This window comes from Homarus americanus, unplaced genomic scaffold (genome assembly GCF_018991925.1).
Source record: "Homarus americanus isolate GMGI-L3 unplaced genomic scaffold, GMGI_Hamer_2.0 scaffold48016, whole genome shotgun sequence".
NCBI lineage: Eukaryota > Metazoa > Arthropoda > Malacostraca > Decapoda > Nephropidae > Homarus > Homarus americanus.
The window spans coordinates 3,326,133-3,351,816 of record NW_024755055.1 but is presented as its reverse complement, the minus strand read 5'-3'; the positions used below and the strand labels follow the sequence as shown (position 1 = coordinate 3,351,816).

Below are 25,684 nucleotides of genomic sequence, written 5' to 3'. Positions count from 1 at the left end.
GTAGTGTCGAACAGTAATTTCCGGACGTGGGATATCCAGTGGGAGCAGGGGACGGTAACAAGGATAGTGCAGTAACTTCTTCCTAAGCATAGTTAACACGCCCTCTCCTGCACTCCTGTAAGTCCTCGTTATGTAGCTTTTAAGGAAGACCAGCCAGGGGAACTTTATGTGAGCTTGGGAACTGTGAATGTTGTTTAAACACCCAAGGGCGCCGGAACTCCGAGGAACGTTAGACGACGGAGGATGTGGCGGCGAAAGCAGGGAGATCTGACGATTGTATTGACGTGTGCTTTCCAATTCAGTTTGTTATCTGTAGTGACGCCGAGGAGCCTGATGGAGAACACTACGTGGAGGGAGGTGGGACATGGTCGGAGTAGAGGTTGATGCGCATAACCATGGTCTTGGTGTGTGTGTGATGTTTCAGTGCCTTGCGGGAGTGTATGTGAGTGTCATGCGTGTTTGAGTGTGTTGTATGTTTCAGTGTTGCGTGAGTGTATGAGTACGTTGCGTGTGCAAATGTAACAAAGCGGGAGGGTAACGAACTCTTATACTTAAGGAAGTGAGTCAGGCGTCGAGCACAACTCTCCAACTAAACTAGAATTACGTTAGTGAAAGTGTTCCCTCACGAGACACAGCATGGACGTGTACTAGCATGGGCGTTCAGCGGCGTGAGCATACAGCAGTGTGAGCGTGTAGAGAAGTGGGTATGTACTAGAGTCGGCGTACTGTACAGCGGTGTGGTGTGTACTAACCTAAACCAGTGGCGTGGATATATACTGTACAGCGGCTGTGACATACAAAGCAGCATGTATACTAACGTCATACTCATTTAATTTAAGTGTGAACCGCTGAGGGTCAAAGTTCACGTCAACTTAATCCATGATTCATACACCCACTGCTACCACGACACGACATACATAAAAACATACATGATTTATACAGCGACAGAACACAATACAACTTAGGTACATGAAGACATACGATTTATACACCGACATGGAGTGGAATATTACATACATACACACATACATACATTCTAGAACCCAGGATGAAATTACGAAAGAATAAGTCATACATACATAAATACTACGCATACACGAAAATATACTAAACGCAACACCCATTGGGAATCGAATCACATTTCTACTACCGCTGCTACGACTACGGCTACTAAGACTACTACTTCTCTTACTGTCACGACTAATACTACTACTGCTGCTACGATTACTGCTGATGTTAACAGCTGGACATGGCGCTGTTATTTTGCAGTGGTGTTTCATTTGGCAGGAGTCGGGAGCATATAGTCTGTCACGCGATGGTCAGGTGACATCTACAGTACTGTACCTCCACCTGCTACTACTGCTGAAGCCACCACCACTGTTACTACTACTGCAAGCTACTACTACTTTCCACGATTAACGAACATATCTGCTACAATTAACGAACATATCTGCCACGATTGAGGAACATAACTGCAACGATTAACGAACATATCTGCCACGATGAACGAACATATCTGCCACGATTGACGAACATAACTGCAACGATTAACGAACATATCTGCCACGATTAACGAACATATCTGCCAAGGTTAAAGAACTTATCTCCGACGGTCAAACGAAACTTATCCCACGGTTGACGTATACTAGATTCAGCCGGGGTTAACGGAGTAGCGTGAAGCAAGAGGCATAATCACAGCTGCGCATGCGTGGATGTCCATTAGCGAGAGGGAATTGGTGGACTCAAGGGAGAGAAGGATGAGGAGGAACTCGACAGGAAGAGGAGAAAGAAAGGAAGATGTGGATAAGGAATGAGGGAGAAAGGGGGAGATGAGAAAGTAGAGGAAAATAAATATGAGAAGGATTGGAAAGAGGATGAAGTAAGAAAGGAAGGCGTAGATGAAGGAGAGAAAGGGGAGAAGAGGAGGAGGAAGCAAAATAGCAAGAGAAAACGACCAGCTTGTCGTCCGGAGAGGAGTTCCCACGAACCCGTCACGACCATTCCTATTTTGGCTCAGCGTTCCTCAAGGCGTTCCCTTGGTACCTCTGCTGTTTCTCCTGATCCGTTAGATACATCCGTTTACCATCCGTCAAAACAGAAAATATAAGAAATGTTAAAGGATGAAACTGGTTAAATCTAGCAAGGAAGAGGCGATAAAAGAGAAAGGAACGAACGGTTGGAAGAATGCAAAGAAAAAAAATTGCTTCATGATTTCAGGTCATCTTGATGCGGAAAGTTGAACACCATTTTCTGTGTGGTATGTGGGTGTGGGTGGAAGGGGGTACTTAAGTTAGTCAAGTCAGTCAGTCAGTCGCTCAAGATACCAACCCACTGATGATGGTCTACCCACCCTCTGTTACCTCCACCCAATGCTAGCTTCACCCAGCACAGCCGCCCACTCCACTGCCAACTACAACCTCACTTCAGCTAGCTAATAAGTCCACCCACTGACAATGACTCAACCATCACCACTACTGCTACCACCATCACTACTACCAGTCAGTTCATCACACTCTCTACTGACCACTCCACTGACATTCCCTCCGCCCACTGTCACACCCGTGTAAGTATACCGCCCATAGCGAACCCCTCCCCACCCAGCCGTCCACCATTCCCCCCACCGAACCTTCCTACACCCGTTTCACATTCCACCTATCCGCCCGCCCGCCTACAACTCACGCATATTCCTACACCCTCTCTCGTATATCTAGCCCGCCCAGTCAAATAACTTACCCACCCACCCACAATCCCCCGCCCGTCCTCACATTCCTCTCACGCTCGTATCACTTTCCCTAGACATCCTCTCCGCCCACACTTACCAGTAGGCCACCCTCCCTTCCCTCCCTTACCACCCATCGCCCTACTTTCCCGCCCTCACTTACCAAGTACTCAGGAAGTCCCCCTACTCACCCTTCCTCCCTGGCGGCCAAAAATTTATCATTCTTCCTCACCTGGTGAATTAAGACTCATCACTCACTAAGAACTCATTTTGTACTCATAAGGCCCTAGTACTCATCAGAGGATCTAACCATGTATCCAGAAGTGCCAGGAACTCACTCATGGCAATCAGTTACTCACCCCTTCTTCTTGGTGGCCTCAGTATCAGAGTCTGAGGGCTGGTAAAGGCCGTCATCATCGTCCTTGTCCGTGAAGTCCAAACAGCGGGCAGCTCTCAGGTTCCTGCCCATGGACATATCCCCCGTACGTGCTGTGAAGAGAAGCTGTGGTTAGTGACTGTCTGTCTGTCTGTCTATCTATCTATCTATCTATCTATACAGTATACTTGTCTATCTATCTATCTATATGTCCGTCTGTATCTATCTATCTATCTATGAGGACCAAAGGCTGTGACCTCTAAGTGGGTCTCTCTCCATATTATGTACAATGAGAGAGAGAGAGAGAGAGAGAGAGGCTCACCATCGTAAAAGCCAACGTTTGTCATTTTTAGCTTAAACAGGATTAATCTAATTTAAGCCGCGCCAAGTTAAAGCCGACAAATTTTAACAAGTCCATTGAAATCTTCCTTCTATCCCCTGTCTACCGTCTATTCATCCACTGTCGAATTATCATATTTTATCCCTATTCCTTCTACGTTAAAAATACCTTTCCTTTGATTCTAATCCGATTTTCTTTTGTGTGTGTGTCGGGTCTTTTACTGTCTCTCTTTTATCATGTATTTTTCTTCATCATTCTCTCTTTGTTCCTTTCTTTCTCTGTTTCTTTTATCTCCCCGTCTTTATTTTTATCTCCCTTTCTGTCTCTTTCCCTTTCTCTCTGCTGTTCCCCCCTTCCTCTCAACCTCTCCTTCTTTTCTTCCATCTCCCCCTTTCTTTTTCTCCTCCGTTCTCTTTTTTCCCTCATCTCATTTCCTCTCTCTGTTTTCCCCCTTCCCACGCTCTTTATTCATCTCCCCCCTTTTCATTTTCTTCATTCTTCCTCTGTTCCTTCCCTCGTTTCTTCCTTTTCTTGCTTCCTTTCTATCTTCCCCCTTCGCTCTTTATCCGTCTCTTTCTTCACCTCTCTCTCATCCCGCAATTACTTTCTTTCACCCCCCTCTCTCTCCCTTCCACCCCTCTCCTGTCTCCCCACTCCACCCTTCCCTCTCACCAGTCTCCGCCTTGAGAGACCTTATTCTAACTTGGTAAAATGTCACTTAGATGTAAACAAACTGCAGGAAGGATTAATACTGAGCTGAGTCACCAGGAGGAGGCGGGGAGGAGGGGTGGAAGGGCATGACTCGAGCAAGAATATTTAAAGCACTTAAACTGTGATGATGTGTATGTGCGTATATATACTGTATGTATGTATGATGTATGTATGTATGTGGTTATGCCTTAAGTAAGCATGCATTTACATCCGGCCAGTATATGAGTTCCTGGCCGGATCTGATCTAACATACATTCATCCGGCTGCCCGCTTCTTCATGCAGATTAAGTGTATATTATTTACTTATTTTCACACTTTCTCTCCGTATTTTTCACACAGTCTTTCAGTATTTTGACTCAGTTTTACTAACCAATCAACGTACACCCTGCTGTAGGAGAACCAATCAGCGCTCACCAGGATGGAGGACAACCATTCAGCGTACACCATGATGGAGGAGAGCCAATCAGCACACACCAATATGGAGAACCAACCAGGGGACACCATGTTGGATAATAACTCAAATACACCTCACATATGCTCCAAAATACACCCTCAAAGTGCTCCAAATACACAGGCAGTAGGATGGGTGTACGCCTGACAGCTGTTCGCCCCCCCCCCCTTATCTTACCTACCTGAGGGCTGCCACACCTGTTGGGCCTCACAACCACGCCACTAATTTAATGTATCTGGCCCCAGGTGAGACGAATAGTGCCCGGATGCTGAGAGACTTAGGGGAGGTAGGTAGGTAGGTACATAGGCAGGTAAACTGATAGATAAAGATATAAGATTCATAGATAGATAGGTAGGTGGATGGATAGATAGATAGATAGATAGATAGATAGGTAGGTGGATAGATAGATAGATAAAGTAGCCTATAGCCTATTAAATCTCTCAGTCCCCGGTCACACACACACAGTAACCAGCAGTTGGCCGACCCGTACCCGGCTCTTACTTCCGGGTGCTATCAGGGGGGTGAGAAGTGCCCGCTACCACTACAAGAGACAGACCAAGACAGACAGACGCACAGACCAAGACAGACACACACACAGACCAAGACACACACAAAGACAGACAGCTACACATGCACACAAAGGCACACAGAGGACGGACATACCAGACTAGGGTCATCATCAAGATACGGCTCACGACACAGGATGGTGTATAAAAAATGACATCCTGTGGTACCCTAGAGAGCCGTGTCACCTGTTACTGGCACCCGGCTGTGTGTGTGTGTGTGTTCTCTTGATGTGTGTAAGTGTGTGTGTGTGTGTGTGTGTGTTTATAATGGTGTGATGTGTTTGTATGTGTGTGTGTTTATGTTTCATAGTGCTCTGTGATGCGTGTGTGTGTATGTGTATGTGTTTGTCGTGGGATAAATGTGTGTGTGTTTGTTTTTATAGTTTTTATGTAAATATGTATGTTTATATATATTTGTGTGTGTCATGAGGATTATCTTACGAGCGGTAGTGACTCACACGACACAGTAATGTTTGTAAACACTGATGACGTCACGAACCCTCACTCCCTCCCATATCATATTAAGGAATTTTCAGAAGTGACCTTTTCTTTGTTCACTAAACGTAACTTAAGTCGGTGTTGGGAAATGGTAACGTGATAAAGTACTGAGAAATAAGCAATTAGTGATAAAGAGTACTGAGAAATATGCAATTAGTGATAAAGAGTACTGAGAAATAATTAATTAAAGTATATTATAATTATTCTTTTGATGTCGACAATAAAATATTTTAAGGATTTTAAATTTGGCCGCGATGTTTAATAATAATAATATAAACAATACTTAAACACCTTAGAGACTAACACACACATACACAATTAACTTAACACACCTGGCAACGAAGGTCATAAATCTCCAGGTGTACTGAACCAAGTGTGTCTGGTCACAGGTACTTAAGGTGCGTTACACGTTGATGGCCAGTGTGTGTGTGATCCACCAACAGGCACTGCACTCGACTAGTCACTCTTGTACTCATTAACAGGTAAGTTTGCCCGGGGATCGAACCAGCCTTAAGACAGGAGTTGAGTGGTCTCCACTTAACCACCGCACCCTCACGTATTAATGAACACGGAACACAATTATATAACATTGACACTACACTCAGGAGGTTATGTACACAGACCAACACCATTTAACACCTTCTACACCTCTGTCAACACGCTACACTCATACAGACACCTCTACGGGGCCACCACAGCTGTTGTATGTCTGTACACTTACACTCTGAGATACTAACTACACCCACCTGCACCTCTGTCTACACTCCACCTTCAGGTTATGTGACGTTTTGTACAGGTGTAGCTGACACACACACACATACACGTCATCGCCCAGCTGTTAGGAGACAAGTGTACGAAAACGTTTTTTTGGGAGGGCCTCACTAACTCCGACAAGTGTTTCCCCACACTACCCAACACCTGTGGTCTATTCAGGTAAACACGTATTAACCCTTAAATTAAATATCCTTTTATAGACTAAATACTTAAAGTCAAAACACATTTTTTAATCAACTGCATTAAAAGAGAATAATTAATATCCCACAATTACGAAAGTTTTTAAATTTGACTCAAAGATCCGGACAAAATATGCTCATTTGACGACTAAGGTGACGTCACCATATCACGACTATAAGTGACGTCACGATACCCCGACTCTCTTAAGTGAAGTCACGATGCACAATTTTGCAGATACAGGGAGGTCGCTTGTGTTGCAGACGCTGAGTGCTCGTGTTGCTCAACTTAGACGTTTATTTAGACAAGTGGGAGAGAAACCGAGTGTTATGGCGAAAGATAATTAACACAAATGAATAATAACAGAGAGTAATATGGCCTCGTCTGCTTCACGGAGGGCGGCGGCGGCCATTTTGGTACACCACAACACAACAAAACAATGAAGGAAACTGCTGTAGGCCTATAGTGACTTGTAGGAGAGAGAGAGAGAGAGCGATCAACCACACACAGTTGTTGATGTTGAAACTCTTACTTGCACCTGTGTGTGTGATCAATATACACATCTAAATCCATTTCAAATATCCTTCAAAATCTGGTATATTATCTAATTCTCGTGAAGACCAATCAGGAAGCGACATGCCCTCAAACAAGTGTATTCTGCCAGATTGGTCGATGCAAACCAATCCCCAAGCGGTGGGTGCCTCAACTACACGCTGACCACCACGCCACGATCGGAAACACACGCCTCTTGTTACACGCCCTTATACCATATCTACACGCCTAAACCTCTGCTTTATCACACCCATTCTTCCCTCATCCGCCTTCTGTTCTTTCCTACCTTCCACCTCTCCTCCTCTTTCTCTTCCCCCTCCTCTTCCTCATTTTTCCATCCCTTCTATTCTCCTCTCTTCCCCCTCCTCTTTCTCTAGTCTTCTCCTATCTCCCCCACTCCTCCTCATCTCCCCCGCCTCTTCTTCAACCCCCCCTCCCCCCACATCCTGGCTAACACTTCACACACAGACGTCAACCAAAGGCTTAATTAACATACATTTTCTCTCCTAATCTGAAATACTCTATTGTCCTGCCATCCTGTACTACGTCCTGCCATCCTACACTACAGCCTGTCATCATGTAAGTCCTCTCATCCCCCACTACAGCCTACCATCCTGCCTAATTGAAGGGTTCCATCATCCAAGCTGCAGGTTAAACGGGTCCCAATCCTGACAAGTCCCAACATAAACGCTAGGATTGGGGTCTATTAGAAGTGGGGCCCATTAAGATTGAGACCTATGAGGGTTAGGGTCTATTACAATGGGTTTATTAGAACTGGGCCTATTAGAACTGGGGCCCATTAAGACTGGGGCCTGTTAGCATTGGGGTCTATTAGAACTGGGAGGACAAAGTAACCAAACTCCTCCTCCATCCTGATACTATTAAAGGGCAGATGAGAACAGTTAACTGGATCAATAATACTTGATTTACGGGCCGATGAATTAACTATGTCACCCATTAAGTCACCCTTACACCCAGTCTATCCACCCACACAGTCATCACTACACCCAGTCTATCCACCCACCCTTACACCCACACAGTCATCACTACACCCAGTCTATCCACCCACCCTTACACCCACACAGTAACCCTCACGTTCATAGTCACCCATACAATCCCCCAACGCCCAGACAGTCACCCTCACGCCCACACAATCACCCTCACGCCCACACAGTCACCCCTACGCCCACAAGAGACAAAGGTAGAGTTCACGAGGTCCTTGACACGGGGAAGGGGGGGGCCAAGGTATCCTTAAGGATTTGCCCAGGACACCTGTTACCCCCCACCCCCCCTCTCCCACAACAATCCCCACCCACCCACTATCCCCTTCCCGTCACCCCATCTGCAACCTCCTACCTCCCTCCCTCCCCCTACTCCTCCCTACCACTACCTCACTTTCCCTCCACCCACTACTACTAACCCCACCTCTCCCTACCATTACCCCACCCACTACTAACCCCACCTCACCCCCACTATCAATAACCCAACCTCACCCCCACCCCCCTCCTCCTAGGGCCCCGGATGCGACCCAACAAAGATACAATTAAAATCAAGAACTAAATATTCCATGACTAGAATAGTACGTACAGATCCCGCCAGGTGTGTGTGTGTGTGTTTTAGTTTGTATACCTGTGCATGTGTATGTGCCGTGGTTAAGTGGATACATCACTCGCTTCCCATCCTGGTTCACGCCCGGGGCAACCCAAGTCGACCCAGCGTGGAAAGTGTACCTGACTTTACCGCTGATGAAGTGGAGGCGGTCGAGTGCAGTGCCGACCCATTAATATAAGTGTTATCTAAGCATCTATAATCAAGCCACCAATTATATCACTTTATAAACATAGGCCTATAGCTTAATATTAACAAATTGCTATAACTCTGGCTTCAAAAAGGCCTATAATTAAGAATACTAATAACTACCATAAACCTACAGTATAATTAAGAATACTAATAATATTACCATAGACCAATTATCAAGAATACTAATTATATTACCATAGACCTGTAATTAAGAACAATAATTACTACATAGGCCTATAATTAAAAACAATAAAATTATCACTCACGATCTATCACATCCAAACACATCTTGACTGTTTGTACTTGTTTGTTTGTAGATTATATCACAGATCAGCTGACTAGATTATCACAGCGCTCAAACCTTACAAACAGTTACATAATTCCTGTTTGTTTACACCTTTTTGATTGTCGATATAAACAAAATTACGTCTCTTGTTTGCTTTTGGTTTTGTCACATAATTGTTTCTTTTCTCTTTGTTTACTTTCTGGATCACTTGTTTGCTTTGAAGTGTTACATAATTTGTTTGCTCTGAAATAGTAAATAATATCTTGTTTACTTTTGATACAGCTAAACTTCCATTTAACGGACATTCTTTATAACGTACTAATCGATATAACGGATTCTTTCGTCTTTCCACAGTCCGTTAAATAAGGGAAAGGGGTTCACATCTAACGGAATACGTAATTTTTGTTTACTTGGAGATGTTACATAATTTCTTGTTTGCTCTGACATGTTACATAATTTCTCGTGTGTTTACTGATGGGGAAACAAACATGGCAGTAAACACGATACGATTGTTTGCTTTGAACTGTTAGGTGATGCATTGTTTACCTACCAGATGATCATGTTACGAGTGTGTTGAATTGTGTCATGTGATTATCAAGAGAGAGAGAGAAGAGAGAGAGAGAGAGAGAGAGAGAGAGAATTCAGATCACTATGAAATGGGATAAGGTTAACCTCCTCCATCACCCCTCCACTTCACCCCCCCGGCACAGAAGCACGTGTCAGCTATCGCATGTCAACGCTGGCACAAGAGATGACCCTCCCCTCACCGCCTCTCCCTTATCTATACATGTCTCTCACTCCTCCCTACCTCCCTCACTCTCTCTGTCTCATTTAGTTCAGGCTTATTCCTGGGATCTCTCTCTCTCTCTCTCTCTCTCTCTCTCTCTCTCTCTCTCCCCTCTTTGTGCTCTCCCCCCCCTAGTGTGTGTGTGTGTGACACACACACACACACACACACACACACACACACACACACACACACCCACCCCCAAACTTAAGGCTATATACAGTACACCCCATCCATGGCAACACCCACCTACACTACCCTACACCCATATACGGTGTTTACTGATCCCTTGATGTTTGTGTTTACTGAGTTGTGGTAGTGAAGATGGTGGTTGTGGTGGTAGTGGTGATTGACGGTGGTTGTGGTAGTGGTGATTGATGGTTTTTGTTGTGGTGATGGTGGTTGTGATAGTGGTGATTGATGGTGGTTATAGCGACGGTAATGGTGGTGGCAGTGGGGTGTGAGGTAGTGTAGTGGGTGGGTGGGGGGTGTTAGTAGTGATGGTGGTAGTGGGTGTGTTAGTAGTGATGGTGGTAGTTAGTAGTGTGGGTAGGGGTAGTGAGTATGGTGGTAGGTGGGTGTTAGTAGTGATGGTAGGTGGGGGTGTTAGTAGTGATGGTGGTAGTGGGTGGGGGTGTTAGTGAGGGTGTGGTAGTTAGTAGTGATGGTGGTAGTGGGTGGGGGTGTTAGTAGTGATGGTGGTAGTGGGTGGGGGGTGTCAGTGGTGGTACGGGTGGGGGGGGAGATATTCGGTACCCCCTGCTGCTGTGTGCTGTTGTTGGCACAGCTGCTCTAGTGCTGTTTCAACACCCAAGTGCAGCTGTCACATACACCCGCTCTACACTTTTCTAATACACCCCTTAATTGTGTATTCATGTATTCATCTCCCCCAATACACTCGTACACAAACACACCTGACTGTCGATACACCCACCACACTACACCCAGGGCCTGATACCACCACACTACACCCAGGGCCTGATACACCCACCACACTACATTTAATATATACACAGAGCTCCATACACCCACTACACTGGACTACATGAGCGATAACACCCATTCATACACCTGTACACCCATCTCTCTATACTCGGTACACATCCTACACTCACGTACACGTACAGAGAGCGTATTACACCCATGAGAGTGTGTATAATATTCACTGTTAACCAACACTCGTACACATCAAACTACACCCCCAAAAATACACAGGAAGTGAACGTACACTCAAAATTAATCCCCAGTTACACTTTAAAGTACACCCAAAAATACACAGCCTACACCCCCACAAACACAGGGATATCCGCAGGGAACCTCGTCAACATCTGTGGCACTACACCCAGTACACACGGAGGCTGATCGTCCAATGAAACACCTTATCGCACTACACCCAGTACACCCCCACCAGACACAGGGTGGGGTAGGGTGAACGGAAGGTCGTACATACACAAATTAAGACGCCGGGTTGGGTCGTGCGTCCGTACACAACGACCCCCCAGCTACGACTACTACCACTCACTGGCTCTGGCTACCACCACTACCACCACCACCACCCAGGGCTCTATCTCCCCCTCCCTGCGCGCGCGTGTGTGTGTATGTGTGTGTGTCAGCAAACACACACACACACACAATGCCCCTATCAATAACTAGTAATACAATATATATTTTACCCATGAATGCAGTTTAGTGATCCAGATTCAACTCAAAAACGTCAACACATTAAACGGATTTCCTCATCTATGTAATATACACAAACTGGCTTTAATAATTATCTGTATTAATTATTACAGAAATCGGTAAATGATACTTAATAAACAGTAATTAAGACGAAAAGTAATTAAAATTGACAGTTATAATTTGTAGATGAAAACAGAAGTCTCCAACCTCAGACTATATAGTAAAAACTAATGATTATCATGACGGGCGTAAAATAAATATTATCCATATATAAAAACCGGTTTAAGTAACACCTTCAAACAATTATCAATCACTAGTACTTGTGTATTTTATCACAAGAAAACGATAAAATATGAAACAAAATATATAGAAAAAATAACAAAAAATTTCTTGAAGTGAAAAACCTATGTAATAAAATCCTTTGGGGGAAATTCAACCAAAATCTGGGTAAATTTATGAAAAACTCGTGAATAAATCCGACGTCACTAACCACCCAAACCAATGATATAAAACAAACGAAAAAAATGTAGAAAAAAAAAACCGACAAAGCGACAAGTCATATTCCAGGTTCGTTCGATAATTCGATGGAGTTTAATTATTTCACTGAACGAAACTTTGAGGAAAAATTCGGCCATGACAGTACAGAATTCTCACTATTTTTCAGGGGTTTTTTCTGTCTCCCTTTACTAAATCAGTGAACGAAAGCATATAATTAAGGTAGAGAGTCTCGGTATAAATTAGACGCCATCTTGGTTTACGAAAGATAATGGGAGAAAGAAGAAATAACGAGAAATACTACAAGAACGAAATAACATGAGAAGACTAACGAAATAATCAGACAAAGAAAGAATGGGAAAACGAAAGAGAAAGAAATAATGAGAGAGAGAAAGAGAGGAGGGAGGGAGGTAAGGGGGGCGGTGGGCGGCACATTTGTTTGTTGACTGAGGCAGATGTCCCGCGCGTGCTGCAGTGTTGCCATCACGCGAGCCACCTCACCAACATAGCCCTGATTTCCTCTTATTTACGAACGAGATGAAACAATATTACGATAATAATTACAACACGAAATAACAACCAACATAACACACTTTAAAACACAATAATTATTTAAGCATCAATAAGAAAATAATATATAACCCCGCGTAATATAAAGAATAATTATATAACTATCTCAATTACTTACCTATATTAATATCTATAATAATTTTTAATAATAATTAAATATAAACGTGTTAATGAATAAAATAATATATAGAATAAATAAAAACAAAAATAAATGGTAACTCCGCCGGCCAGAATTACCCAAGCCAACGTAACGAACAACCAGGGAGGGAAAGAGGGGGGGGTGAATGGGCACTTGGAGGAGAGGGGAGGTAGGGTAGGAAAGGAAGGAGGGGGAGGTAGGGTAGGAAAGGAAGGAGGGGGGAGGTAGGGTAGGAATGGAAGGAGGGGGGGAGGTAGGGAACGCTCATCAGCCCTTCTGTATAATGTGTGAGAACGTACTGATAAAATCGATATGTTTATCATTTTGCTTTGTTCCCGTTTACACCCGTCCAAGATGGCGGACCAAGCTTATCTCAGCTTGATAAGAGATATTGAAGGATGTCTATTAGTATACCTGTAAACTTATTAGTGGTTTACCTTACGTATATTACAGCGAGCCCTTTAGTGGCTACATACGGTACAGCTTATTACAGAATACAAAAGGCATTCAGTAATACAGCGTTTGATGGCTCCATGTAACGAGAGACATTAGGATACATGGTGTGGTGAACATGGTGTGGCGTTGTAGGTGTGGTAAACATGGTGTGGCGTTGTAGGTGTGGTGAACATGGTGTGGCGTTGTAGGTGTGGTGAACATGGTGTGGCGTTGTAGGTGTGGTGAACATGGTGTATAAATCAATTAAGTCTTGTATATCATCATCATCATCATCACCAACAATAGCCACCCCACCCCCCCCCCCTCACCACCCACTCGTAGGAAAATCAATAATCAATTACGTAATAGTTCATAACACTTAATTACCGTCACGTGACCCCTCCACCAGTCTGAATAATCGTGTATAATTACTCCACCGTGATTATAAGTAGCGGAAATATATAGAGAGAGAGAGAGAGAGAGAGAGAGAGAGAGAGAGCCAAGTCGACGATTTATTGAAGAACGAATTCCAATTTAACACAATAATAGTCTCGTGATGACTCAAATTAACTGTATAATCCCTAATAATTATTCGATCGTGATAACTACAGAAGAATAATCGAAAATTTGAGTAATTTGTTGATTTGATTTAAAAAGAAAAAAAACAAATAAACAAAAACACATTAAGTCGACGATTGATCAACGCCCTTCACAGAACCGCTCCAACGAAAATATATAATTAAATAACTTAACGTAGATTAATTATTAACTAAAACGATGATTAATGATAAAAAATAAATCAACGGCGGTTTTATACTTCGCGATGATTAGTAATACCGGATAAAACTCGACTTACTGATACACGTCGACTTGGTATGCAATGTTTACTTAGTTCAGGATGAGCTGAATATCGTAGCGGCCATCAATCTGACTTAGCTGCGTTGATGGTGGATTATCTTAAGTGTGGTCTACTGGCAGGAGATGTAATTATTGGGGGGTTAAGTTTACTACAGAGAGAGAGAGAGAGAGAGAGAGAGAGAGAGAGAGAGAGAGAGAGAGAGAGAGAGAGAGCATAACACACGGTACAAAGTATACTCCTCTCACTCCACGTAACGAACTGAAATACCAACATGGCAACGGAATTACACCGAGACTCGACCGTAAAGACTAGAGCGAAATAACTCTCAATGGGGAGATGTATAGACCTATGGTTACAAAAGGCCTATTTGACTCATTTGTATACGACTAAACACCACATATGCGGCTCTGTGTATGTTAAAAGACGAGCACACGGACGCACACACAAATACGCACGCACGCACGCACGCACGCACGCAAGCACACGCAAGCACACACACACACACACACGGATATACAAAAGTACAAACGAATGCAAACACAAATAAACACACAAGTAGACGAAACATTCTACCCCCCACCCCTTCTAATATTACCCCCACCGGAGCTTTACCCCCTCCCGTCACCCCCAGACCTCCTCAATACAATCCAGGCCCCACCTCACCCCCACCCCTACCCCCTCAACGCCACCCCCACCCCTCAACGCCATCTCACTCCCTCACCCCGCGTATGATAGCGTTAGGTTAGGTTAATATCTTGAGTAAAGAAAGAAAGAAAGAAAGAAAGAAAGAAAGAAAGAAAGCACCTCTAAAACATGAGTGATCACTCGCCAATCTCAGACGTCAGGTGTTGATTACTAATTACCTGTCACCTGGCGTCAACCACCTACACCTTGATGATACCACCTGCCCGGCCCTCACACACACAGTAGTTCTAGTGGCTACAATGATCCGTCACGCCTGTGCAAGTTGCATGTCGGGTGTGCAACAGAGAGCAGCGGGGATACACCCATACACACAATGACTGCCGTGTTGCAACCAGCAGCTGTCCTCCATTAACCTAACCTAACGTAACGTAACCTAAACTAACAAACCAGCAGCTGTCCTCCATTAACCTAAACTAACCTAACGTAACCTAAACCTAAACTAACCAACCAGCAGCTGTCCTCCATTAACCTAAACTAACCAACCAGCAGCTGTCCTCCATTAACCTAACCTAACCTAACGTAACCTAAACTAACAAACCAGCAGCTGTCCTCCATTAACCTAAACTAACCTAACGTAACCTAAACCTAAACTAACCAACCAGCAGCTGTCCTCCATTTCCCAACCCAACTGAGGAGGTTATTTGAGGTTTGGCGACCACAGCCTCCACATGTTATCACCACACGGTGTATTGTATACAGGCTCCACCACACATTATACGGAGTCTATACAAGTATTGTAGTGTGTCTAGTTCCCCTCAAAGCTACTCAGCCTGCCCTCCTTCACCTCCCCTTATCCCCCTTCAACACGCCCTTCCCCCGGGTCAATGTCCCTGTCTGACCTGACATGATAACAGGGTGACTGACGGACAGACTGACAAACAGTGCATGACAACCTAACTGGACCTCTACTGTGTGTACCTGCCCTGGGGTCACACGGACGAGCGATTAATCACCTGGTATACTATACTGGGAGGGAGGGAGGGAGGGTCAAATCAGTATACATAAACAACACATATCACTTGTCACTCCGCCTCGTCTGTTGACCAATTGGGTGGTGGTGATAGCTAGCTGGTGGGCGTGTGGACGGTGATAGCTAGCTGGTGGGCGTGTGGGCGTGGAGGGACAGTATCAGGAGAGCATTAATCACTGTTGACAGCTATCTGGACCGGAAGTGTGTGTGACGGTGCAGCTCTCCACACTAGCCTCCCCTCCACACTAACCCCTCCTCCACCATCCACCCTCACCCCTCCACACTAGCCTCCCCTCCACACTAACCCCTCCTCCACCATCCACCCTCACCCCTCCACACTAGCCTCCCCTCCACCTACCCCTCCCTCCACCATCCACCCTCACCCTCCACACTAACCCTCCACCATCCACCCTCACCCTCCACACTTCCCTCCACCCACCATCCCCTCACCCCTCCACCCCTCCACCCCCTCCACCCTCAAGTTCGTATTAAACCAAAAGTAACGTTAAATCAAAATTACACTAACCTAATCCTAATTTAACCTGCATCTAACCTAATCAAACACAACCTGACCTAAACCTAACCTAAACCTAAGAACTTATTTCAGTTACTGTGTGTGTGTGTAACCCATCCATCTACACACACACACACACACACACACACACACACACACACACACAGCTGATTAAACACTCCCTCCCTTGCAACTGGACAAGAGTGATTACAGTCATGACCCCTGACCTTGCTCTGACCCCTCTCCTCCCCTCATCTCTACTCTCAACCGCCTGGCAACCAGCTGGTGAGAGAGAGAGAGAGAGAGAGAGAGAGAGAGAGAGAGAGAGAGAGAGAGAGAGAGAGAGAGAGAGAGATGTACTGGACTACTATTACTACTAATACGTGGTCTCCAGCCTCCCCCAATAGCCACAACTACTACCACTATTACTAATAACGTCAAATGTCCTACCACCATTGCACAATCATCCGTCACTACCACCATTACCACAACTACCACCACCACCATCACAGACACGGTTCACACCCACAAGCCTCTTGAGGAAGATATACAAGTAGCTACCACCCCCCCCCTCGCCCCCTCCTCCATCACCCCACCCCTTCTCCCCCTCCTCACCCCCACAACCTCCTCCTCCACCCTATCTTCTCCATCCCCACCACGTCTTTCACCCCCTCTCCTCCACCACCACCACCTACACACCACCAGCCAACTAACTGAATCTCTGCCAACAGCCTGTGGGCGTGGGGTGGGGGCGTGTGGGCGTAGGTGGGGGGACGTGTGGGTGTGGAATGGGGCCTGTGGGCGTGGGGAAGTGTATGGATTGTGGGAAAAGGGAATGAAGGCATGTGGGAAGGTGTGAGAAGGGAGATTTTTGGATGTGGGGGCGTGGGGAGGAGGCGTGGAGGCGATGCATGTGGGCGTGGAGGCGAGGCATGTGGGCGTACATGCGTGTTGGAACCCAGTAAATGAATCCTGAACCAGTTTTTTAACAGACAAGACAATTTGCCCACTCACTCTCCCTCTCTCATAAACACACCCACTCTCTCCCTAACACACTCACTCTCTCCCTAACACACTCACTCTCTCCCTAACACACTCACTCTCTCCCTAACACACTCACTCTCTCTCAAACACTCGCTCATTTTCACTGACTCACACACTCTTTCTCACACACCCACACACCTTTCATCTCTCCCTGTCACACACAAAATTCTCTCTCAAACACAAATACATACAACTCTCTCTCTCTCTCACGTAAGATAAATTTCGCCCGTAACCAGAGATGCGACACCACCCCCCCCCCCTTAACTGACTCACTTAAGTTACAACCCACAGAGATGAAGGTAAAGATGGCGACGAAACTGCTCAGAGACTCTACATAACGTAACAAGATAGTATACTCTCTCCTGACCAACAGTGTAGCCAGTGTATACCTATGGAGTCAGTGTTACCAGTGTTGAGTGATGACTAAACCCCTTGAGTACAATGACATACTTACATGCCTACAGTTCACACACGAATCGACTTGTTATTCAATTTAGCCTATTTTCCGCCTACTACCCACTATTTCTTTTCACTGTATAAATGAATAAACTCATCCTATCCTTCCCTATTTTCTCGCCTTCCTATTTATTCATTTTTCAGCCAATTTATTCATTCACATCAGCTATCATACACCACCCAGACACTCAACCAATCAGCCGCCAGTACCTGACCGGGCGCCATCATTTCCAACCAATCAGCTAGCGAGAATTGATCGACCAATCAGTAGACAGTTACAAGGTTTGCTTCAGTGTTGCCAACTCTCATAGCCCGAAAACCGCTAAGGTAGAAACTAAAATAATATGAAATTTCACGAAAATCAATGAAGATTCGTTAAAATTATTTAAAATCAAACTAAAAAACGAATAAATTATGAAAAACTGAATTGTGCTACATCTGGTGATTTTTTTCCCGCTAAGTTGGTAACACTGTTTTTGATCTTGGTAACTTCTGCTCCTGGAGACAGTAATGCCAACGTGACCAATGGCCGATAGAGGGCACTACATCATACTATTTCTATGAGATTACCGACCGTGTAGAGCAACATGGGTTAGCGCTTTCTTGGGTCATTGACGGAGATAAAGACTACAAGACGATGGTCACGACTCAGCGTTGCCATAACGGGAGAGGGGATAAACGTCACGACTGTCACTGGCAACACTGCGTCATTAATAACAGTTTTCCAATCAACGGGAATATGACGTCATTTGTTTACTTTTGCTGAAAATTAATTACCAATAACTTTCAAAATTATAAACAATAATAATTAAATTACCGTTATAGAGTACCGTTAAACACACGAAAAAAATTTAACTTACAAAATAAATTAAAAAAATAAATCAAAATAGAAAATAATCCCATTTCTTTAGTAAATTAAATAGCTGATTGAGCCGAGGCATCCATCCACCAATAGGAGCCAAGATGTGTCGCCTCAACTGACCAATCAAGTAACGCCTGACCCTCGAGCAACAGCCAATCAGATTACACCAAACTCCCGTGAAAATTATTGTATTTATGGATTTCCAGTTTTACCTGCGTTAGTCAGCTCTATGTATGTGTTGTTCATAGCCACTGTGCACTAACGGATCTGAGAGAGAGAGAGAGAGAGAGAGAGAGAGAGAGAGAGAGAGAGAGAGAGAGAGACTCCCCAATTCAACGGTTATTCCCAATTTATGGAACAAAAAACTAATATACCAAAACGTCTCCCTATTTCGCCTCCCATTTCCCCTATTTCAAGATAAAAATCCCCCCAAATCAAGACCCACAGCCCCAATTTCATCTTCCTATTTAAATCCCACTAAAACCAAGACCCTGGGTGACCCTATTTCACTCCCAATTACTCATAAATGGGCCCCAAGAGGTCAAAGGTGATGGAGTGCAATTAAACGTGATTCTGGAGGGAGGGGGAGGAGGGAGGGAGGGGTGGGAGAGGAGGGGACGGGGGAGGGGTAGGGGAAGGGTTGTGGAGGAGGAGGAGGAGGGAGGGGGAGTGGTGGGGAAGGAATGAGGAAAAGGAGAGAGAGGTAATGGGAGTGATGGGGAAGGGGGGGGGGAGAAGAGGGGGGGGGAGGAGGAGGGAAGATTACAAATTATCCTTTTTTATATACGGTAATTACACATCAGTGGCTGTTATTACTGGAAGGAGGAGGAGGAGGAAGGGGAGGAAGGGGAGGAAGAGCACACACACACACACACACCCAACCATCAACACACACACAGGTACAGGTAAACACGCCTACCTTGATTAACTCATCGTGGTAAGCCTTCCCCTCACACGACTTACCTGGAAAAAAAAGACACGTTATTAGTTACCTTAAATGTGTATAGTGATTAATATAACATTTTATATATATATATATATTCTGTATAATATATAGTGAGAGAGAGAGAGAGAGAGAGAGAGACAGACAGACACCCTCCATCATACAGCCGGACATGTAATCCATATTTTTTTCTTCAATTTCTTATTTTCTCTCAAGTCTATAATTATATTATATAACTTAAGATAATTTGTATAATTATTACCAGAGACTCCTTGCTGCCTCCACCCATGGTCAAGGCTGAGAGAGAGAGAGAGAGAGAGAGAGAGAGAGAGAGAGAGAGAGAGAGATTTAATGCCATTTTCATATCTTATAAAAACATTTCAAGAGTTGTGGCGTAACTCTCTCTCTCTCTCTCACTCTCTCTCTCTCTCTCTCTCTCATCTGTTATCTGAGTATCTAAATATCTCCCAATCTATTTATTTATTTATTATAATCTGTCATCGTGTCAAGAGGGAGGCAGAGGCGAGTGGTGTCAAGTGTGAGTTGGAGGTCTCGAGGGGGTGTCATGTCAAGGGATAAGTGTCATATCAAGGGAAGGAAGGCAAAGTGGTGTCAATGTGGGAGTTTTATTTCAAGGTGAAGGTGTCAAAGGGAGGCAGGGTGGTGGTGTCACATTGGCGACAAGTCTAGTGCCGACCGGAAAGACCAGAACTCACAAGGAGGAAAGGGGGAGGGTAAGGGTAAGAAGGGGGGGAGTGGAAGAAGGAAGGGTGGGAGGGGAAGGGGCAGGGAGGAGAAGGGGGCAGAAGGAGGGAGGCAGGGGAGGGAGGAAGGGAGGGAGGAGGTAGCAAGGAGTCCGAGGCAAAAGCATTAATAACACCTGGCTCTCCACTACCACCACAATCACTACCACACTACCAGTACCTACCACAATCACCACTACCAGTACCTACCACAATCATCACTACCAGTACCTACCACAATCACCATCACTACCAGTACCTACCACAATCACCACTACCAGTACCTACCACAATCATCACTACCAGTACCTACCACAATCATCACTACCAGTACCTACCACAATCATCACTACCAGTACCTACCACAATCATCACTACCAGTACCTACCACAATCACCACTATACCACCACCACCACACTCCACATCCCCAAAATTGGCGCTACGTTGAGAATATGAGAAGAGAAATTGGGAAAAATAAACAAATTAGGATGAAAAATCGGGAACTGAAATTTGTGTGTGCGTGCGTGTGTGTGTGTGTGCGTGCGATGTGTGTGTGTGTTTGTGTTTTTTTGTGTGTGTGTGTGTGTGTGTGTGTGTGTGTGTGTGTGTGTGTGTGTGTGTGTGTGTGTGCGTGCGTGCGTGTGTGTGTGTGCGTGTGTGTGTGTGTGTGTGCGTGTGTATAATATGTAATAATTAACGGTTTTATTGAAAGAGCTTGCAGCCAGAAGGCTGAAAATATACAGTTACATATTTGGGAATGATTTGGAATTACAAATAATATACAAGTGACAAGTTGTGTGTGTGCGTGTGTGTGTGGTGTAAAATGCGTGTGTGTGTGCGTGTGTGTGTGTGGTGTGTGTGTGTGTGTGTGTGTGTGTGTGTGTGTCTCAGTGTGAGTGTGTGGGTGTGTGCTAGATGCCACTTGAGGTAAAGTCAGCGAACCATGCACAAGCGTAACAACAGTACGTCCTCACCGTGCTTCAGCGCCTCAACCGAGAAAAAACCATTATACCTGCACCCAGGGTTGAGAGACGCATGGTTACGCATCCTTGCCTCATTTTACCTCCTCGTCTAACCCCACGCAGAACGCACGGAGACGTTTATATCAGAGAGAGGGGTTGAACGCATAGCTCACCCCCACCTCCTCGATCTAACGCATAGAGACGCATTATAAATCGACTGGGAGGGAGGGAGGAAAAATGGGAGAGGAGGGCAAGAAAAGAACCGGAGGAAGATTCATTCATTTCCTCTTCATTCATCTAAATGATGAATCCATTTTATACCTAAACACTTCCTACCCCCCCCTTCACTCCTCCACCCCATGAGTTGCTAGTTCGTGGATTTTGAAGTGTTGCTTTGAATGTGTGGTGTGTGGGTGGGTGGGTGGGTGGATTGCAACACATACCGTACTGTACACCCTCTTGTAGTTGATGAGGCTGTCTTTTGGGTGGTGGTGGTGGTGGTAGTGGTGGTGGTGGTAGTAGTGGTGGTGGTGGTAGTAGTGGCAGTAGTAACAACAGTAAAGTAGTGGAAGGTTTACAACACACACACACACATAAGTAGGTAAGTACATCACTTCACACTACTAACACTTATGTATCCACTTGACGATTATAAATATTCCAAGTATTACGCCTAAGTAAGAGTGTGTGTTTGTCTGTCTGTCTCACTTCTATATATACAACCGTCGTCGTCGTCGTCGTAGTAGTAGTAGTAGTAGTAGTAGTAGTAGTAGTAGTAGTAGTAGTGCGAATAGTGATAATAACAATAATAATAAATAAACAAATAAATAAATAAACTCAAAACACAACAAGAAACACGAGAATAAGACAAAATAAAAATTATATAAGATAAATTGATAAAGATGAAAATAAAAACAATGACAAATACCCAATAAAAAGAAAACAAAGATAAACAGATTAATAAACAACAAATAAGAGAAAATATAGATAAAGAAGAGAGAGAGAGAGTGAAGGGATGACTCTCTCTCGTCCTACAGTGAACATGAACGAAAATATCACGACCTGCCTCACTCTAGTGTTTGGGGAGGGGGGAGGGAGGGAGGGAGGTTGGGGAGGTGGGGAAGAGAGAAAGGGAGATATATAAACGGATAGGGAAAGGGTGAAAGGAGGGAGGGGGGGGAGGGGGCAATGAATACGGCAAGAGGAGAGAGAAAGAAAGGACATAGAGAGAAAGGGAAGAGAAACACATAAATATTCTCAAAGGTTCCTAAGTTGAATTTTCCTCCTCTAACTAATAAAGAGAGAAAGTATCATGTTACGGTAGTCACAGATTATTTTTGACGCCATCTTTGAGTCGTATCTTAAGTGAGTCAATTAAATACTTTCTGAGGTATTAAGTGACGGTGATAATTTACTGTGAGGACCCGGTACTATCTGAGTGGGGGGGGAGGGGCGTGAAGGGGGGAGGTAGTAGAGGAGGGAGAGGGGGGGAGAGGAGAGGAGGGATGGGGAGGAGGAGAAGCACAAGATGGTAGTGGAGAGAGAGAGAGAAGGGTGGCACAGGATGGTAGCGAAGGGAAGGGGAGGGGAGGGTTAGGGAGGGAAGGGAAGGGGAGGGTTAAGGAGGGAGGGTGTAGGTAAATATAGCAACCCAACGCGGAACTACCCATCAACTGTGGACAAACTCCTCCCTAGGGTTACCTACTTCAACACTACCCTCACTTTACCTAACCTAACCCTACCTTACCTTACCTAACCCTACCTAACCTAACCCTACCTTACCTAACCTAACCCTACCTAACCTAACCCTACCTAACCTAACCTTACCTTACCTTACCTTACCTAACCTAACCCTACCTTACCTTACCTCATACAGACGGACAAATCACAATAAAGATCATTTTTAACCTGGGAAAGTATATTTATATTTTGGCTAATGTTCATAAACAAATTATACTGCGCCAAAATGAATAAAAATTGGCGATTTTTCGTGATTTTGGAAACCGTTCTTTACGAATATGGCTCAAGGAAAACGGTGTCATTTGTGTGTGCCGGTGTTTTAATATTACTGTTTTAATGAGTCTTAGAAAACACATCCTTTACAAACATCGATATACAGAAGCAAACAAACAATCACACACACACACACCGTCAAGAACAAACACACATACAGAACTATACACAAACATACATACACATACTTCGACATTAGCAAACACACACACACGGAGCTAAGTGAACACAAACACACACAGACTCTAGCAAATACACACACGAGCCTTAGTGTACACGAACACACACAAACACACATACCGACACAAGCAGACACACACAGACCGCCTACAAGCATGCACAAGGAGCAAGCACGTACCACAGCACACATTGATACATCACACACACACACACACACACACACACTCAAACAGCCACGCACACAAAAGCAAACAAGCAACTGATCTTGTGAAGAACTGTTTACATCTCCACACAAATGAACAAACAATAAAGAAAGGAAGGGGGAAGCGGAGAGGGGGAGGGGGACAAGGAGAGGAGGGGAGGGATGGGAGAGAAGGGGAGGAGGAGAGAAGGGGAGGGGGGGAGGGGAAAAAGGAAGGAGGGAAGGGAAATAAAGAGGGGGAGAAGGAAAGGGAAAGAGTGGAGGGGAGGAAGGAGAGAGACGGGGAAGGGAGGGTAGAGGGTAGGTGGAAGACGAGGCACAACATAAAGTAACCCCTCCTCCCCCTCCTCCTCCCCCTCAACCCAACAAATCTCTTTAACAAAACTCAACTTATAAACACCTAGATTAATTTACTTACACCAACACCTTTAAACTATAAGTAACCAAAAAAGTGGAAAAGTAATCAAAATAGTATTAATTAGTACACAAAAAGTTATAAAAGTTTATTATTATTGTTATTATCATTATTATTATTATGAATCAGAAAAGCCAAGAAGGCAATCACCTCACCTACCCCCCTTCAGCTGTTCAACGTGACGTCAGCAATGTTTTGACCTTGGGTTTTCGCGCGCTTTTTCGTACCCCGCCAAGCCTTAGCTGGTGTGTGTGTGTGTGTGTGTGTGTTGATAGATGGATGCAAATATAGATATAGATAGATACAGAGATAGATAGGTAGATGAAGACCCATAAATGAATAAAATTATACCAGTGAAATATATCGCCACGGGAAATAGCCTTTTAAATGAAATATAACATTGATGGTTTTTTGTTCAACAAATTTATTGGCAAAGCTTGTAGTACAGTTTGCCTATTCTGAGTAATTCCGTCAGGTCTTGACACTGAGGGTGGTATCACTTCTCACTGCCAGGCAGGACAGAGGTTCATACACAAAGAAATACATCATATTCATTAACAGCTATAAATGTATAGAGGTCAGATTCATATGGGTAATGTCACTGTTCACAGCCATGCGGGACAGAGGTTCGTACACAAAGAAGGATTGGGTTAAATGTATCACAATAACAACTGAAATATATTAGGACGAGGGAGGTGAAAATATCGGAGAGAAAAATATCAGATAGTGAAAAATATCAAGTGAAAAATATCATGAATAGTGAAAAAATATCAGACAAAATAGTGAAAAATATCATAGTGAAAAATATCAAAGAAAAATATTCGCCTAACAAAACCGACCAAGGAGCGTTGCCAGAGAGAGTTGCCAACACGTAAATATGACCCCTCGACATCCGGGTTAATATACACCGTTAAACCACCATAAAACACGAAAACAAACACCAAGAGGGGCTAATGTATCCAATGTATTGATGTATTGGAGGGTGAAATAGATGTTAGTTTTGGTGGTGGTTAATACCGAGGAGAAATATATTGTTAATTGTGCTATATGGTGGTAGATGGTAACCTTTCGTCTTGGTCGGGTTATTGCGTACACCATTGCCGTTAACGGAAAGGAAACAGTAAAACGGTTTTAATGCCGTTGGTCTGTATTCTGTTTTATTTCACTTGGATATTTCTTTATTTTTACTCTTAGGAATGTCTATATCCGTTACTGTTGAAATATATAGTTTCCTGTTATTTCCCCAACGGTTTACATACAGTAGTGCATTTCTCTGTTGACCAAGGATTTCTTACATCAAAACTTAACAGACTTTTGGGGTTGCTTATATTACTTAAACAATAAGTTAATTATAAGTGAGAAATTCACCTCTGTACCCCACTTACTTAGGCAATTATTACTTTACTTAATAATCAAGTCTGTCAGTGAAATTACTTTACTTAAACAAAAAATCAAATAT

The 25,684-nt window shown here is 44.3% G+C and overlaps 1 protein-coding gene across 9 annotated transcripts in view; it reads right to left on the bottom strand.

Moving 5' to 3' along the window:
* Positions 1-25,684, bottom strand: part of LOC121856261 — a 105,397-nt gene that overhangs the window by 8,323 nt on the left and 71,390 nt on the right. For 3 of the 9 annotated variants that reach the window (XM_042351663.1, XM_042351664.1, XM_042351659.1), the window contains one exon: positions 3,079-3,208. In XM_042351663.1, coding sequence (XP_042207597.1) covers positions 3,079-3,194 — 116 coding nt within the window. In that variant the 5' untranslated portion in view covers positions 3,195-3,208. Of the gene's footprint in view, positions 1-3,078; positions 3,209-5,993; positions 6,353-9,230; positions 9,494-11,487; positions 11,552-19,685; positions 19,730-25,684 lie in introns of those variants that run through there. The other 6 variants (XM_042351661.1, XM_042351662.1, XM_042351657.1 and 3 more) reach the window with 5 other exon arrangements.